The sequence below is a fragment of the Argopecten irradians genome, unplaced genomic scaffold, assembly GCF_041381155.1.
Source record: "Argopecten irradians isolate NY unplaced genomic scaffold, Ai_NY scaffold_0139, whole genome shotgun sequence".
Taxonomy (NCBI): Eukaryota; Metazoa; Mollusca; class Bivalvia; order Pectinida; family Pectinidae; genus Argopecten; species Argopecten irradians.
In genome coordinates, this window is record NW_027187606.1 from 1 (window position 1) to 16,866 (window position 16,866).

At 36.9% G+C, this 16,866-nt stretch overlaps 1 protein-coding gene across 4 annotated transcripts; it reads left to right on the forward strand.

The window, feature by feature from the left end:
- Window positions 1–4,653: 4,653 nt before the first annotated feature.
- On the forward strand, window positions 4,654–15,744 carry LOC138311864 (uncharacterized). 4 transcript variants are annotated; one of them, XM_069253021.1, is made up of 3 exons: window positions 4,654–4,783; window positions 11,285–11,380; window positions 13,869–14,569. In XM_069253021.1, exons 1-3 carry the CDS (start codon window positions 4,731–4,733, stop codon window positions 14,062–14,064), a joined length of 345 nt encoding a protein of 114 aa, XP_069109122.1. In that variant the 5' UTR covers window positions 4,654–4,730; the 3' UTR covers window positions 14,065–14,569. The 4 variants fall into 4 exon arrangements, 3 of the variants coding, with proteins under 3 accessions (XP_069109122.1, XP_069109121.1, XP_069109123.1); XM_069253020.1 differs by lacking the exon at window positions 4,654–4,783 and adding an exon at window positions 6,620–7,292; XR_011206771.1 differs by lacking the exon at window positions 4,654–4,783 and adding an exon at window positions 15,546–15,744 and having other exon boundaries at window positions 10,824–11,380; window positions 13,869–15,476.
- The last annotated feature ends 1,122 nt before the right edge of the window (window positions 15,745–16,866 follow it).

Here is a 16,866-nt window from a genome sequence, read left to right on the forward strand (position 1 = left end):
ATTCCATAAATCCCCTCTCTTCTAGAGCTAAAATGGAAACCATTAATGACATGATAATGGTAATAGTGATGTTATACAAACACTTTGGACAGTCTTTCGAAAACAATATAAGACATTTACAGACTTTTAATTATCCCCCTTTTTACCGCGAAACAGGGGATATCGCATGCAAATATTAATTTATCCGTCCATTTGTCTGGTACATTTTTTTAAATTCGCTCTCCAAGATTACCTGTTTTGCTCGTACGGTTTATTCAACATTTATCTTGACTTATAATAAGGCACAAACAGTGTCATGTATTCCATTAACACCATGGGGAATTTTAAGTTCCCTTCCGTATAAGAATACATACAAAATATAAATACACGAACATACCGCAGTCACCCAAAACATGCACCTCGCACTTCACCCACGATACGCACTGCATACACGGGAGACCGTCCTTACATGACCATTGCTGTTTAACGGACGTTAAAATAATCTAACAAACAAGCAAACATGCAATAAAAGCAATATCCATGTATAACTTTCATAGTCATGTATAGCAATAAAACCAAATCGCTCCTGTCATGGCACCCCTAGGCACACGGGGATAAGTCCATCCTTTGTATGCATCGCCCCATACCACAAACATATATATATATGATATTAGAAAGCTTAGCAACTTCGCCATTCGGTGAGCTTATGTCATGGCGCGGCGTCCGTCGTCCGTCCGTCCGTCAACATTTCCTTTAAATCACTACTAGTCATAGAGTTCTGCATGGATTGTAACCAAATTTGGCCACAAGCATCCTTGGGGTAGGGGGAACAGAACTTGTATAAATTTTGGCTCTGACCCCCCGGGGCAGGAAGGGCGGGGCCCAATAGGGAAAATAGAGGTAAATCCTTTAAATCGCTACTTGTCCTAGAGTTCTGCATGGATTTTAACCAAATTTAGCCACAAACATCCTGGGGGAAGGGGAAACAGAATTTGTATAAATTTTGCTCTGACCCCCCGGGGGCAGGAGGGGCGGGGCCCAATAGGGGAAATAGAGGTAAATCCTTTAAATCGCTACTTGTCCTAGAGTTCTGAATGGAATGTAACCAAAATTGGCCACAAACATCCTTTTTGGAAGCGAAACAGAACTTGTATAAATTTTGGCTCTGAACCCCGGGGGCAGGAGGGGCGGGGCCCAATAGGGGAAATAGAGGTAAATCCTTTAAATCGCTACTAGTCATAGAGTTCTACATGGATTGTAACCAAATTTGGCCACAAACATTCTTGGGGGAAGGGGAACAGAACTTGTAAAAATTTTGGCTCTGGCCCCCGGGAGCTGGAGGGGTGGGGCCCAATAGGGAAATAGAGGTAAATCCTTTAAATCGCTACTAGTCATAGAGTTCTGCATGGAACGTAACAAAATTTGGCCAGAAATATGCTTGAGAGAATAAGAACTGAGTTTGTATATATATTTTGGCACTGGTCCCGGGGGGCAGGAGGGGCGGGGCCCAATAGGGGTATTATAGATAAATCCTATAAATAATGTACTTGTCCTAGAGATCTGCATGGAATGTAACCAAATTTGGCCATAAACATCCTTGGGGGTTAGGAGAACAGAACTTGTATAAATTTTGGCTCTGACCCTCCGGGGACAGGAGGGGGGGGGCCCAATAGGGGAAATAGAGGTAAATTCTATTAATCGCTACTTGTCCTAGAGTTCTTCATGGATTGTAACCAAATTTGGCCACAAACATCCTGGGGGGGGGGGGGGGGAAGGGGAACAGAACTTGTATAAATTTTGGCTCTGATCCCCCGGGGGCAGGAGGGGCGGGCCCAATAGGGGAAATAGAGGTAAATTCTGTAAATCGCTACTTGTCCTAGAGTTCTGAACGTATTTAAACCAAATTTGGCCACAAACGTCCTTGTAGGAAGGGAAACAGAACTTGTATAAATTTTGGCTCTGATCCCCCGGGGCAGGAGGGGCGGGGCCCAATAGGGGAAATAGAGGTAAATTCTATAAATCGCTACTTGTCCTAGAGTTCTGAACGTATTTAAACCAAATTTGGCCACAAACATCCTTGGGGGAAGGGAAACAGAACTTGTATAAATTTTGGCTCTGACCCCCGGGGGCAGGAGGGGCGGGGCCCAATAGGGGAAATAGAGGTAAATTCTATAAATCGCTACTAGTCATAGAGTTCTGCACGTATTGTAACCAAATTTGGCCACAAACACCCTGGGTGGAAGGGGAACAGAACTTGTATAAATTTTTGCTCTGACACCCTGGGGGGCAGGAGAGGTGGGGCCCAATAGAGGAAATAGAGGTAAATCCTTTAAATCGCTACTAGTCATAGAGTTCTGCATGGAATGTAACCAAATTTGGCCACAAACATCCTTGGGGGAAGGGGAACAGAACTTGTATAAATTTTGGCTCTGGCCCCCCGGGGGCAGGACGGGTAGGGCCCAATAGGGAAAATAGAGGTAAATCCTATAAATCGCTACTTGTCCTAGAGTTTTTTTTTTTTCTTGGATTGTGACCAAATTTGGCCATAAACATCCTTGGGGGAAGGAGAACAGAACTTTGGCTCTGACCCCCTGGGGGCAGGAGGGGTGGGGGGTGGGGCCCAATAGGGGACTTAGAGGTTAATATTAAAATTCCTTCAGAAAAGAAACAATGAACCTGTATTCAGAACATTACTTGGCATTACAAACCAGGTGGGCGATACAGGCCCTCTGGGCCTCTTGTTACGATCGGCAGACGTTACTCTGTATGCCTCATGGGGTTTTTAAATTCACTCCTAAATAGTTAGATGCAGTAGGATAAAAAAATACGTTAACTTATACACCAATAATAGAAAATGCACTGTCGGTTTTGAATGTCAGGTTCTGGACAAACCAGATAAAAAAAACTTGTTTTCATGCATTCAAAAATCATATTAAAACATATTAATTTGGAAAAACTATACATATCAGACCATGGTATAATGTTTAAACTTTATATTTATGTACAAATACACTAAAAAATAGTTAGCCAAGGGAAACTAAGACTATAACTCGATGGTCCCTCTGCCGTCAGCAAAGAGAATGAAGGAGATTTGCTCGTTTGTCTGTGTTGAAACGACAAATGTTCATGATAACGTTACCAGTAAAACAGGGGAACGCAATACTATCGTCAGAACAACATGTACAGCATCACATGACTGGTTCCTTCACACCTCTTTTAATAAGAAACTTACAATAACACTGCACTATCATTCCCAGAAAATATATCCACTGTAACACATACATGTACTGGGGAATTACAAGATTGCCTAAGTAATTACGTTATACCAAATTCAATCGTTTCACTTCTGCATACTATAGTTCAGAAACTATTGGGATTTAATTTTAAAAAATGTTTTATATTTAAATGATAACATAGAACTCAAACTGTTTTAAATTCATTTTCTATTACGGGTGCCATTAGCCCGAGATACTCTGGCCCTGACACCAGACTTGGACTTTATGATAGATAGATGTATGGTTTAGGGCCAGAGCGCAGTAGTACTCGAAAACCTGAAATAAGCCGACACCGTTTGATATCGGGCCAGGTCATCTCCGATTCAGACTGACCACCGAGAAGCACCACTAACCTTAGTCTATTCAACAAATGAATATCATATCTACCCAAATATAGCAATTCGTCGAGATTAAAGATGATTTGCATACTACGAGAAAATGGCGACGACGACGAGGCAAGTAGCGGAAAAGAAACTACTGTGTTGACACAATAGAACGTGCATGCGTGATGAAATGGATGGCTATGAGTAGATAAATTATTCATTTGTTGAAAAGACCAAGGCGATTCTCGGTGGTAATATTTTGTAAGTAGTCTGAATCGGAGATGACCTGGCCCGATACCAAACGGTGTCGGCTTATTCCAGGTTTTCGAGTACTACTGCGCTCTGGCCCTAAACCAGACATCTATCTGTCATTATGTCTAAGTCTGGTGTTAGGGCCAGAGTATCTCGGGCTAGGGTGCCATATTAACACATGTGTAAACAGGATCGTCAATATGAAGCAAACAAACCGAATTAATCAATTGAATGACGTAAATATAGATTAAATCTACACCATAATAACAATTTTAGCTAGTATCCGTACACCCCACAGCTATAAGCCGTACACTGATTTCGCCTTATAAAACGAATATCTAAACATCATTGAAGAAACCCAGGTTACCGACATTTTGTATTAATAAATATATATGTATATCCTTTTAAAAATATGTGAGTAACCTAAATTTTTAGCAGGTACACACCATATATCTTAACAGATTATTCAATAAAGACGCATTAAAATTCCACAAGTTTTACATTTAATCTAATTCGAATGTTTTCTGAAACGACGAGACCAGGATAGAGTCTGCATACTTGTGCTGTATAATTAAAAACAATGACTGAATCATTCCCTGTCATGCTGTATTTTTGAGCTGTCGCTTCGAGTCCGGTGTACCGATGATAGACGGTGACCTATACAAAGCTTAAGTGCTGTCGCCGTTTAAAAATAACACGCAAATCTTCTCAGATTCTCAGATCCCTGTGGTATAACCGATCGGTTTGTTTGATATGTTGTGCCAGCAGTCCTCATGCTTTAGTAGTGTCATGCAAATGTGTCACGTGATTTGTGTACCTGTTCGTGCACCTGTACGTTCTTTATGTTCGCATTCACGCACTGGACAGAGACGGGTGGACATCGTTATTCATTGCTATCTACATGTATTTACCACACTTAGACAGATTAAAGTGGCGGACACGTTCTCTTCAAACGTAAGTTATTCTGTGTGATTTATTATTAATACCATGAAATCTTCTGAAGAACGACAAGAGCCGAGAAAGCGCTTGGGAGAAGCTTTTTTTTTTTTCTTAAGCGATACTGTGGCGTCCGGCGTCCGTCCATCAACAATCGACTTCTTCCCATAATCACTCACCGGAATTCACAAAATTTGAATGATAGCATCCTTCTCATCAATTAAATGTAGAAACCGGTAGATATAGAAATATAGACAGACACATTCAAAAATGTTGTGATAATGATGACATTGAAGACGAGTACCATTTCATAATTAAATGCAATAATTACTTAGATATTAGAAACCGTTTTATCAAAAAATATATCATCATAATAATCCTCGCATGGCCAAATTTATTCAACTTCTGGAAACAAGGAATGATAAAGAATTATCCAATTTAGGAAAATTTATAGTTTTGGCCATGAACAAAAGAATAAACACTGTTTGAAACAAATGTAGAACAACACTAGCGTAGCCTCGTACACTAGCGTAGCGGTGTACTGCATAAATTTTAAGGTTCTCATAGACTGAATTGTCCCTTTAAGCGATACTGTGGCGTCCGGCGTCCGTCCATCAACAATCGACTTCTTCCCATAATCACACACTGGAATTCACAAAATTTGAATGATAGCATCCTTCTCATCAATTAAATGTAGAAACCGGTAGATATAGAAATATAGACAGACACATTCAAAAATGTATATGTTGTGATAATGATGACATTGAAGACGAGTACCATTTCATAATTAAATGCAATAATTACTTAGATATTAGAAACCATTTTATCAAAAAATATTATCATAATAATCCTCGCATGGCCAAATTTATTCAACTTCTGGAAACAAGGAATAATAAAGAATTATCTAATTTAGGAAAATTTATAGTTTTGGCCATGAACAAAAGAATAAATACTGTTTGAAACAAATGTAGAAACACTCTCTACACTAGCGTAGCGGTCGTGCACGTGTTGGGTGTATCTACACTATGTATGTGTGTCTGTGTGTTAAATATCTATGTTATTGTATATTGTAAGTTTTGTTGCACTGTATATATTCATGCACTTTTTCTGATGAACCATAAGGTTCAAGGAATTAAAGAATTGAATCCTTATGGATTACTGACTGTAAATTGTTCAAATGATGGGCTGACCCCCTCCCCCCGAGAGACTTAAGGGGCTGGTTCAAAAGGGATCAATTTGGCTGTTACCATATAAGCATGGGATATCACTCTTACCATATAAGCATGGGATATCACTCTTAATGCAATGGTAGCATCCTTATAGTGTGAGGATTTAAAATTGTACAAATGATGGGCTGACCCCCGGGAGCCAGAGGGGCGGGGTCAAAATGGATCAATTTGGCTTTTACCGTATAAACTACTTCTTCTCTGTAACTTATCATGGGATAGCACTCATAATGCAATGGTAGCATCCTTATAGGATGGGGATTAAAATAGTAAAAAGATGGGGTTGACTTCCCGTCATATAAACGACTTCTTCTCTGAAACTAAGCATGGAAGAGCACTCATCATGCAATGGTAGCATCCTTGTAGAGTGGGGATTCAAAATTGTACAAATGACGAGGCTGACCCCATGGGGACTGATCGTGAGTGGCAGGGTCAAAAGGGGTCACTTGGCTATTTCCTATAAACGACTTCTCAGAAAATATGCACGGGATAGCACTCTTAATTCAATAGCAGCATCCATATACGGTGGGATTCAAAATTGCACAAATGATAGGGCTGACCCCCGGGGGCTTGGAGGCGGGGCCAAAAGGGTGAATTAGGCTACTTTTTCATATAAATTACTTCCTCTCTGAAAATATGTATTGGATAGGATATTCCTATGGTATATATATCATCATTATATGGTTTGGATTTAAAAACAAACAAATCGTGGGTCAATTCGCTAATTATCTAATTTTCTAATTGTAAGATAAATACTCTAAAAAAACAGGTGAGAGACACAAGACGTCTGGATATATTTATGCTGTTAGTTTGAAATTCATGCCAGGTCTTAGACTATTCTAAGACGTTCATTGGGAATATGGGGCATTTTAAGGGTCTAAATTAAAAAAAAAAATTAGAAACGTTCTAAACTAATTTCCAGATCCTCCACAGGGATCTGAGAATTAGTCACAGTTTAGACCAGAGTGCCCTAAGACATATTTAGACGTTTTAAAGGTCTAAATCAGAAATCAGTAATTCTCGTATCCCTGTGTGATCCCCGTGATGTGGTGAGTTGACCACTTTTCACTAACCGGTCGTAGTATCCTACTGGCTGGATTAATATGCTGGTCACGTGGCACGAGGACTATTGTTGGTTCTGAATTTGGCGCCAGATCTCTGCCCACTTCTCAGATTTTCTCTGACGATACTGCACGCTCTTTGCTACCTATCCAAGATTCATCATGGAACTCTTCGTTGCGCTCTTCCTGGCATTGGAGGTGATCCTTCAGTGTCTAGGCAAGTTTGTGTACTGTGGTAAGGTATGTAACGTTCGTTTTTATTCCTAGTCCAGACTAAAGTTTTAAGTTATTTTCTTATTTAAAACATTTTTTATCTGTGAAAGAACAATGGGATCGGGAACAAGTTATTTCAACTTATGAAGCCTTCTCATATTCACGGCAATATATATATAATAGATGATTCTGATTTTAAAAATATTTTAATATTAATAAAGTAATAATTACACTTAAAATGAATAGTCGGGCAAAGAAAACCAGTCTAAATGCGTTCATTGGCCTTCCAAAAATTCTCACATATTAATACGACGGTCAAGTTTAGTTTCCCAGTTCTGACCATTAAAGTAAAGAAAAGTTGAAAGCATTGAAAGCGAGGCTGCGTGGAAATGGTCTGTGCTTTTTTTCTTAATTATACATTCAAACTCGTATAGTAAAGAGATACTGTACATGTATAAATACTTTCCAACTTCTAAAGGTTGTAAAGCCTGTTAGGTATACTTACTATTACCACAGGCATTTGGCTCTATAGACATTTTGCTCTCTTTATGTAATATTGTACAGTATCATACATATATATAGAGAAAATGTCTATAGAGCCAAACGCCTGTGCTATTACTATAACTTTAATTCCACTTAGCGAATGATTGAAATAGGTGGCTGATGTAATTTTGATGCTGAATATTGTTAGTTATATGTAATAAATAAGGAGATTGACAATATATCATAGTATACATGTAAACTTTAGATAGAGCTCTGTTAAAGGTACAATATAGGTAACTTTTCAGTTTTAAGGTCACCTGAGACGAAGGCTCAAGTGACCTATTCTAATCGCCTTTTGTCCGTCGTCGTCGGTCGTGCGTCGTATGGCGATAAACAATTTACTTTTTCGACTTCTTCTCCAAAACTACTGAACCAAATTTGTTGAAATTTTGCAGATTTTATAGCCAAAGGTCCACCAAAATTGTGAATTATATGGTCCCAGCCCCCTAGGGGCCTGAGGGGTGGGGCCAAAAGGGTCAAATAGACTAAAACTTCAAAAATCTTCTTCTGAAATTCCAGAAATGGCAGAATCAAATACTCAAAGGTCTCAAGGCCCTCTACAAAAATTGTGAATTACATGACTCTGGGGTCTCAGGTTTCCCCCTGGGGAGGGGGTTAAGTTTACTATAGTTTATGTAGTGAAAACACATTTTGGAGCATTATTTGGTCATTTATAATAGAAAATTAGTTAAATGTTGTCAGAATTATCCCTATGAAATGGCCATTGAATCCTATTAACAAATTTTCCATGACCGACTCCTAGGAGCCTTTAGCGGTGGGGCCAAAAGGGGTCAAATAGGCTTAAACTTCAAAAATCTTCTTCTGGAACTGGTAGAATCAAATACGCTTCATAGATGGAGAGGTCTTAAGGTCCTTTACGAAAATTGTGAATTATATGACCCTGGGGTTTCATGTTTCCCCCTGGGGAGGGGGGGTCAAATTATTACTATAGTTTATATAGGAAAAACACATTTATGAATGTTATTTGCTTATTTTTCATAGGAAATTAGCCACACTGGGTTAGATTTTTTGCCTGTGACAGCATTTTATCGTCATATCCATATCGGTCCTGACCGACCCCAAGGGGCCTTAGGGGCGGGGCCAAAAGGGGTCAAATAGGCTAAAACTTCAAAAATCTTCTTCTGAATTCACAGATTTGATGGAACCAGATACTCTTCATAGATTGGAAGGTCATAAGGCCCTTTACAAAAATTGTGAATTGCATGGCCCTCGGATCTCAGACTTTCCCCTGGGGAAGGGTCAAATTTACTATAGTTTATATAGGAAAAATACATTTATGAACATTATTTGCTTAGTTTTAATAGGAAATGAGTCAAACTGGGTTAGAATTATTAGCCATGAAATAGCATTTTAACACCATATCCATATTGGTCTTGGCTGACCCCAGGGACCAGAGGGGCGGGGCCAAAATGTCTGCTTCTGAATTCACAGGTTTGATGGAACCAAATACTCTTCATAGATTAAATAGTGAAATTTATAAAATCACTGACACTGACTGACTTCTAGTTTGGTTTTGTTGTTTAACGTTGGCAAAGCAAATTGGAATTTTAAGCATAAGGTTTGGTAACATAATACACTATCAAAATAAAAATTCTAATACGAAGGTTCAACTTTAAAGTTTATTCTGATTCATAAATACTTTTAACAGATTTGAACCAACTTTGCAATGCTCTTTCTGTAGCAGCACTCAGGTGAAGGCCTCTTTGGCCTTTTTTTTTTTTTTTTTTTTTTGTAATCGCAAACATTTACAAGAAAATTGCCACGTTCTCTAGATCCCTGCATAAGATGTTGAATAAAACTGGGTAATACGTTACTGACACCAAATGTGAAGTCATAAAAAAAATATGAAATAATTAATGTGGCCCACAATAAATTCACGGAAACTCCGGAAAACATTTTCTTGGCCCGATCGATGTACTAGTAGCTACAATGTATAGGCTAAAGGCACATACCACAGGAGTCTGACGTTCTGTCAATAATATAAAAAAAAATATAAAAAATACCCCTATATACTATATAAAATAGGATAAAGGTGTTTTTTATATTTTATACTATACATAAGTCATTATATAAAATAGTATATAGAGGTATTTCTTATATTTATACTATACATAAGTCATTATATAAAATAGTATATAGAGGTATTTCTTATATTTATACTATACATAAGTCATTATATAAAATAGTATATATAGAGGTATTTTTTATATATATTTCAACTATCTGTTATTGACAGAACGTCAAACTCCAGTGAACATACATGTACGAAACACTTCCGTAATTGTCGTGACCCGATCAACTTCGCACGGGAAAAACAAACATTTTAGATGTACAAGTCTAAACACAGGGACCTAACACAAATTTTTAGTCAATAGTATATACATGTTTTATGGTATCAATTATTTCTTTTTAAAGTTATAGGTGCCGTATTTTTCATACTCGTGAATCAAGATGAGTTTTTAATATGTTATTCATTACCAAAAGTAACCAATTTTTGAGAATTACACTACTTTCTATCCATAGGTTTTTATTTTACAAGCACATATAAGAGCTGAAAATGATTTTTGGCATTATATTTATATTTATAGTGAATTGAAATGAGTACATACGGTCAGACCATGAAGCCAAATTGTGGTCTACAATTTCATTTCACATTTTTACAGTGTTATTAGTAATTGTAAAATTATAATTGCAGGTATGTTTCCATCTAAACATACATAACGCATAAAATACAACAACTTTACAGTATATGTGTTGAGGCTAATATTTATAAGGCATCTGAAGTCATTTGAATGACTTTCACAGCTTAATTCGTCAAACCTTGTGGTTTTCAATAGATTAATAAAGAAAAAATAACATCAATTTTTTTTGTCCAGTTACGGCACATATAACTTTAATGTTCGATATGCGTCACTGATATGTAGAGCCCGTTTATAAAAACAACTCGGATACAAAAAATATGTCTGTTTTTCTCTACCGTAGAGTTCATACCCTTAATACTATAATACATATATAGGGGCCAAAGAAGTAATATCAACAGGATTTTCCAGATGACACGGGATCCAATCAAACGTAATGGTCTTGGGGTACTCTGGTGGGTCCATGATTATATATAATCTGTAACTAATTCTCAGATCCCTGTGATGTAAATAACAGGAACAGCTTCCTAGACAAATGAAATAGGTTTATAAGGTCACTCATCATTTGCCATGTGTCCTTCACCTAGGGAATGTGTATCCAGCTTGGTATGTATGCAAGCATATATGTATAGGGTTTCGATAAATTAACAGCAATGGATTCTCCCCCATTTCAAAGAAATCCAAAGAAAATCTTGATATTATCCATGTGTTTTTTCATAATATTACACACGCCCGGTATAAATCTAAAGCAATTGTTGATGTGTGTCGTGATTTTTTTTATCTTATCTGAACTTCTGTCGTTCTTGTTCTTTGCAGGTTGTGTTTTACACTTCCTTCCGCAGTTTGGTTGACCGGGTTGCGACGTCGCTCGCAGTGGTGGTTAGCCGTGGACTTTCTCTTGCGGAGGCTGTGGTAAGATTTTAGATGTAAAATTCATTATTCCCTACCGTGAAAAAGTGTTCAGGTCACGTGAGACTTAACCTAATCGCCTTCTGTTTGTATAGCGATAAACAATTTATATCTTCGACGACTTCTCCTAAAACCACTTAACCAAATTCATTAGAAATTTGCAGAAGCCTCTCATAGCCAAAGTCAACCAAAATTATGGATTACTGATCCCAGGGTCATATAGTTCACAATTTGTAAGCCCCCCCCCCCCCCCCCAATGGAGTCCCTAGGGAACTTATGTGTGTGTGTGTGTGTGTGTGTGTGTGTTTTTTTTTTTACAGTACAAATATCATGTATATTTTATTCCCCCAGCTGTATATGATGTGTATATACATACACATTAGTGTTTTGGTAAGAGCTGCCAGAGCTGGGTGCCCTGAGGTCAACTCCTCAAACAATATTGTCCTTCAAAGCATGCACCAATATAAATATAATTTTTATAGATAAATTTTGAAAGCCATTTTAGTTGAAGGGACATGCATATGTAACTTTTTGCAGAAAACAAATCAAGAAAATTACATGTGTATTGAGTATTCTGATAACAATGATTTGGAATTTATTGTTTTTGATTAATGTTTGTAGTAGAACTAGAGAAAATGTAATGTTTGTATCAACAAACAAAAAATAGAAAAAAAAACCACACACACATAGAAAGAATTATAGACAATACGCAAACAAACCAAAAAGAATTCAAATCATACATATTAAAGTACTACAACATAAAACATCATACAAACATTGATTGGCATATTTCAAGAACTATTCAAAAATGTATTTCCAATTGATCCATATTTGATCAAATTTCTCAATACACCTATTTGGTATTGACAGCTTTTTTTTTCCAACATCATATTTTGTAAACAAAAACTCCATCAAACCTTCCATATTTATGTTTTGTTTTTTTCATGATACAGGAAAAAATACAAAACTTCATAATTTATTATAGAATATCAAAATTGAGTGGTATTGACAAATTTTCAGTCTCACCAAAGAGTACTGTATCTAATTTAAATTCCACAACATTATTAGTTTTTACATATATTTTTCTTTTCATATCTTGCCATATTTGGAAAGATTTTTGACAATACCAAAACATGTACTGTTTCTAATTTAAATTCCATAACATAATTAGTTTTTTAACATTATTAGTTTTTACATATATTTTTCTTTTCATATCTTGCCATATTTGGAAAGATTTTTGACAATACCAAAATATGTGTTCTTTGGTTTCAACTTCTGTATTACAGATATTACATAATTTATTTCAGAAATATTTTTAATTTTTAAGTAATTATTCAAAGGGAGTATACGGTGTTGTAGTCTATACTGGAACCATTGTATTGATGTATCTTTGGTAACTTTGAAAAGGTATTTTTAATATTTGTTCTTTTCCTGTGTATGCATGTTTCTAAAGACGTGCTTGTTGCTTCCATTTCCTCTCTGTTAATTACCAAGCATTTATTTTTTTCAATTAGACAAAAATACGTTAAGTTTACATCCCTTAATACTTTTAAATAAAATATGAATATGACTAGGTGTGAATGGTCTATCTAGTTTATTTAACAAGTTAAGGTTATATTCAGATTCTTACATATTTTCTTGATACATTTCTAACTTAATAAGTTATTCTTCTTCTTCTGGGTCTTCTTTTTCTGCCGGGACTTTGACCATTTTCTCAAACTTTAAGTCGGATTGCCATGAAATTTCGTAAGGTCATTTCTGGAGACCTGCAGATGTGTCGACCGTTTTAATTTTTTTTGACCAGCATCAAAGATGTTTAAATCAAATTCTAAATTTTTAAAGTGAAAAATACCATAATTGTGAGTAAAATAACAAATTTTGTCACGGTTTCAAATTTTCTAAAACCAGTAAGAGTTATCTCTCTTTATTCACTGCTCAGCAGGGATCCGTTAGCAAGTTCATTTTTATTGTTTTTAAGTTATAGATCGTATTGTTACTAGCGGCTAAAATTATTTTGAGGTCTTTTTTTGTGCAACTTTTATAGACCAGTAACCTAAACCACGATGGCCGTCATGGAATACAATAGGTCAAAATTGAGCAAAAAGGAACATGGCTGAGAACACAAATCTAATACAATATTTGGAGAAGTTATTTGTGCCATGGTTCCTTTCATATACATATTAATGTATGTGTAGGAAGAATAAGGATAATCTGCACTCGGGATGAAAAAATGTACGTACAGTTTTTAAAAATAAATTGTGACGTACAAATAAATATTGTTCTTTGCCCTCAAGTTGATTACTAGTATATCCATATCCTTCATATTCACATACTCACGAGTCTTTCATATTCATAAATGATATCATTTTTTTCATAAACCATGAACATATCTGGCCAATATTTCAGCAATATTCTCTCTTGTATATCTGCTGAATATTTTGTAATATGCGCCTATACTTGTTTACTGAAATGTGTACTTGTGATCTTGCAGGTTGTGTACGCTACCTGCTGCTGCCGAGGAGAGGTTTTCCCTGTCCCTGCTGCTGACCAGCCTAGCTCCAGCTCTGTTGTCCCCGCAGTACCAGTCCCAGCATCACCTGTTCCTATCCGCAGATCTGGTCGTGCCACCCGCAGACCAGCTTGGCATAAGGATTATGTTATGTGATGTCATATATAATGTATTGTAATGTAATATCCTTTATCTGTTTGTCCATGGAATGATGTTGCTTGAGGATGTGGTAACCCCTCAAAAATCGTCCCAATTCCTGTCCCTCACCCAAAAATGTATACAGTAGTATACACCATTAATTGGTTGTTCATTCCAACATCTAAGATCAGTCCCCATTTAGGTGATTTGGTAATTTCCTCCCAAATTCCGTTCCATACTTTTGTACCCTAAACGAAGAAGGGACATTGTTTTTGCTCCGTTTCGAATTACTATTATTACAACTTAAGGTTGTTTGAGGTACATTTTTGTAAGATTTTTTTGGGATACGAAATGCATTCAGTGATATGGTTATGTGGTAGGTTGTGAGGAACACATGTAGTGATACAACTTCCGGTTATTTGAGGTATATCATGTAATGCTATAAGGTTTTGACAGACATACTCTTTGGAGTGTGCATAAAGGGTTTTTTCCAGGATTGCATTCAAAGATGGCTGCCAGTGTCCACTTTTTAAATTCTTGAGAAATTTCTGAAATTTTGATCTATTGGTATTGTAAATTGGTATACTGTACAATATATATAGTTTTAAGGTTTAAAGTTTTTGTGGGACACTGAACTCATGCAGTGATCCCAATAAGGTGTTAATTGAAATACATCACAAAATATTGAGGACGCTGACCACTTAGCAGTGACCCAATTATTGTTATTTGAGGTATAACTTAAGATTTTGAGGACACTGACCACTTAGCAGTGACCCAATTATTGTTATTTGAGGTATAACTTAAGATCTTGAGGACACTGACCACTTAGCAGTGACCCAATTATTGTTATTTGAGGTATAACTTAAGATCTTGAGGACACTGACCACTTAGCAGTGATACGACTGCAATACTTGGTAAATCACAGGATTTTGAGGACACTGACCACTTAGCAGTGACCCAATTATTGTTATTTGAGGTATAACTTAAGATCTTGAGGACACTGACCACTTGCAGTGATACGACTGCAATACTTGGTAAATCACAGGATTTTGAGGATACTGACCACTTGCAGTGACCCAATTATTGTTATTTGAGGTATAACTTAAGATCTTGAGGACACTGACCACTTGCAGTGATACGACTGCAATACTTGGTAAATCACAGGATTTTGAGGATACTGACCACTTGCAGTGACCCAATTATTGTTATTTGAGGTATAACTTAAGATCTTGAGGACACTGACCACTTGCAGTGATACGACTGCAATACTTGGTAAAGCACAGGATTTTGAGGACACTGACCACTTGCAGTGACCCAATTATTGTTATTTGAGGTATAACTTAAGATCTTGAGGACACTGACCACTTGCAGTGATACGACTGCAATACTTGGTAAATCACAGGATTTTGAGGATACTGACCACTTGCAGTGACCCAATTATTGTTATTTGAGGTATAACTTAAGATCTTCTTGAGGATACTGACCACTTGCAGTGATACCACCCAATTATTGTTATTTGAGGTATAACTTAAGATCTTGAGGATACTGACCACTTGCAGTGACCCAATTATTGTTATTTGAGGTATAACTTACTTAAGATTTTGAGGACACTGACCACTTGCAGTGATACGACTGCAATACTTGGTAAATCACAGGATTTTGAGGATACTGACCACTTGCAGTGACCCAATTATTGTTATTTGAGGTATAACTTAAGATTTTAGGACACTGACCACTTGCAGTGATACGACTGCAATACTTGTAAATCACGGATTTGAGGATACTGACCACTTGCATGACCAAATTGGTAAATACAGGATTTTAGGACACTGACCACTTGCAGTGATACGACTGCAATACTTGGTAAATCACAGGATTTTGAGGATACTGACCATTTGCAGTGACCCAATTATTGTTATTTGAGGTATAACTTAAGATTTTGAGGACACTGAACACTTGCAGTGATACGACTGCAATGCTTTAATTTTGACTCAACTGAAGTGTACAGAAAGTAGTTAATAGGAATATTTCGTCCCTGTCCCTAACAATACTCACATTACCCTACCCATATACCCTAGCACAATTAAGCACGCATTTAGTAAATAACATTCTAACCGCTACTTTCTATATGTACACTTGCAGTTGACCAAATTAACAGCCAGGGTCATCGGTGAAGAAATGCCGTTGACCAGCAATGAGTGCCAGGTAACTGCCCCACGTGGGATTTGAACTGGTCATCAAAAGGTGAAAGGTCCCTAATTAAAATACAGGAGACCATAAAGTCATTTAACAACCTTGGCTCCATTGAAAAAGGAAAAGAATTTTTTTTACAAGATGGCAATTTTTGTGCCCATCGTTCAAAATTTATTTTAAAGTACACTTGGTAAGGACAATGTCAGGATCGTTTTAGACATGTTGCGTTGATAGATAGAAGATGGTGGTCAGGGTAGGCATCTTTGATTTCGGATCAATCCAAAAAATAGCATATGTTTGAAATCATGTCCGGATAATTTCAGACAAGTATTACTAAATCATACTAGTAGAAGTAGTTTTAAATAATGGACACTGTAGTGGCCATCTTGGATTTTGCATAGGCCCGGAAAAAAACACTTGGTTGGGACCATATTGGAAATTTAGGCAAGTTTCTGCGAAATTGTTAGGTTATCCTGACCTTTCAGGTCGACCTTATAAAGTATCACATTTAAGTATCTAAGGTATCTAAAGTAACCATTTGCCCTTGCATCCCCCTCCCTCCCCGTTCCTGCACAATGCCATCTAAATCCAGGACAACAGGTAGAGAAGTTGTAGAATTAAATTGTATGTAATAAAAGGAATGAAAGCT

What these genes read in the sequence shown, in the direction of transcription:
- LOC138311864 (XM_069253020.1), top strand. Translation starts at nt 7,215, where the DNA reads ATGGAACTCTTCGTTGCGCTCTTCCTGGCATTGGAGGTGATCCTTCAG. An exon ending in AGTTTGTGTACTGTGGTAAG is followed by an intron (nt 7,293 to 11,284) that starts GTATGTAACGTT and finishes TGTTCTTTGCAG; the next exon opens with GTTGTGTTTTACACTTCCTT. An exon ending in TTTCTCTTGCGGAGGCTGTG is followed by an intron (nt 11,381 to 13,868) that starts GTAAGATTTTAG and finishes GTGATCTTGCAG; the next exon opens with GTTGTGTACGCTACCTGCTG.